Below are 1,524 nucleotides of genomic sequence, written 5' to 3' on the forward strand. Positions count from 1 at the left end.
GAATGAAGTTTGAGATGTTGCCGTCAGATATGCCATGGTACATAGTGCAGTACTTTTCATTAGTAGCAGGAATCAAGTTCATTAAGGAGGATTGGCACTTCGATAATGAGCCGATTATCGGGGTGATGAACTCGCAAGGAGATGTCAAAAACAAAGATGCACTTGGCTTGATTCGGAAATGGGGAATGAATGCCTTCCCTTTCACTTCGCCTAAACCAGTTCCACATGCAGGTTTCATCAATCCACCTGGACCTCATCAAGTAATGTCTTCTTTACTACTATAAATGAATACGCGTACATATTCATGCATGCAGTTTTAGGCAAACTTCATATATATTACGCCTTCAAATAAAATTTGATGTTACATACATATATATCTTGTGCAATCAGAACGAAGTTTGCACTTTCTACTGTGGAGGCAAGGACAAAATATGGATCCAACAATTTTCCGAAAATTTTAATGCCGTGGCCAAGGATCCATTGATAGCTGAAGCTGGAAACATTGTCATAACATTTTATTTCGTTGGAAAAGACTGCGAATTTCTGCATTTTGTCCAGAAAGTTCAAGAGTTATCGCGTCCCTTCAAGCTGCCGCATTTTGACGAGAATGATCTAGAGTTATTGCGTCCCTTCATGCTGCAGCATTTTGACAAGGATATTCAAGAGTTACTGCGTCCCTTCAAGAATGAGCTTAGATGGGCCGTGTTCATGGATGATTTTAATGAGGTAATCAGTAATCATGGGACGACAATTCTGACCTTCTTGGAGAGATTTGAACAGTGGAAGGGGCGTGTGCGTAGGGGGAGACACGTAAAGAGGTGCTTCTTCGAACTGGTTCCCTGCCATCGACGTCAAACTGGGTCTAAGTTTGTAACCAGTATTAACAAGTTTGATTTTGTAATCATGATCGCGATGGTAATCTGTTGCCAACGTTATCGTTTTTTGTTGTTGCAATTGGTGGGCATCTTTTTATGCATGAATTTAAATTCCTAGCATTATAGGTTAGAGTGATAATACTTAACACTCCCTTTTAAATTAAGTTGCAAAAATATGTTTTTGATTCAGAAGTATGAACTAATTGCATGCAGTTATTATTAATTATACGAATTCTGTATATATATATTCTAAATGGCCGGCCGGTGAAATTTGGTGTAGCTAGTGATCTGTTTAACGAATAAATCATGGTTAAATTTGAAATTCAAAGTTTACGAAGATTTTGTCACTATGCTTTCTCTTTTTCTGGTTGGTTACTTTTTCTTTTTATGTTTAACAAATAAATCATGGTTAAGAAGATTTTGTTAATATGGTTATTATTATGTTGTTCTTTCCACTCAAGCTTAGTCAGCGAATTACCGCTCGAGCTCTCCTGAGCTTCCAACAAGTCGAGTTTGAGCATACATTTTATAGCTTACTTCGAAGAGGCATTTTTATAAATGAGTCAATCTTAAAATAAGAAAATTGGGTATAATAGTTTACATTTAGCTGAAAACACCAATTTATAAGGACCGTTGGAGATGCTCTCAC

At 37.2% G+C, this 1,524-nt stretch overlaps 1 protein-coding gene across 1 annotated transcript; it reads left to right on the plus strand.

The window, feature by feature from the left end:
• Window positions 1-22: 22 nt before the first annotated feature.
• LOC132180080 (uncharacterized) lies at window positions 23-1,067 on the plus strand. The gene is made up of 2 exons (XM_059592925.1): window positions 23-260; window positions 391-1,067. The coding sequence occupies exons 1-2, from the start codon at window positions 30-32 to the stop codon at window positions 991-993; spliced, it is 834 nt and encodes a 277-aa protein (XP_059448908.1). The 5' UTR covers window positions 23-29; the 3' UTR covers window positions 994-1,067.
• Window positions 1,068-1,524: the final 457 nt, after the last annotated feature.

This window comes from Corylus avellana, chromosome ca4 (genome assembly GCF_901000735.1).
Source record: "Corylus avellana chromosome ca4, CavTom2PMs-1.0".
In the NCBI taxonomy this organism is placed as follows: Eukaryota; Viridiplantae; Streptophyta; class Magnoliopsida; order Fagales; family Betulaceae; genus Corylus; species Corylus avellana.

What these genes read in the sequence shown, in the direction of transcription:
- LOC132180080 (XM_059592925.1), top strand. Translation starts at nt 30, where the DNA reads ATGCCATGGTACATAGTGCAGTACTTTTCATTAGTAGCAGGAATCAAG. An exon ending in ATCCACCTGGACCTCATCAA is followed by an intron (nt 261 to 390) that starts GTAATGTCTTCT and finishes TTGTGCAATCAG; the next exon opens with AACGAAGTTTGCACTTTCTA.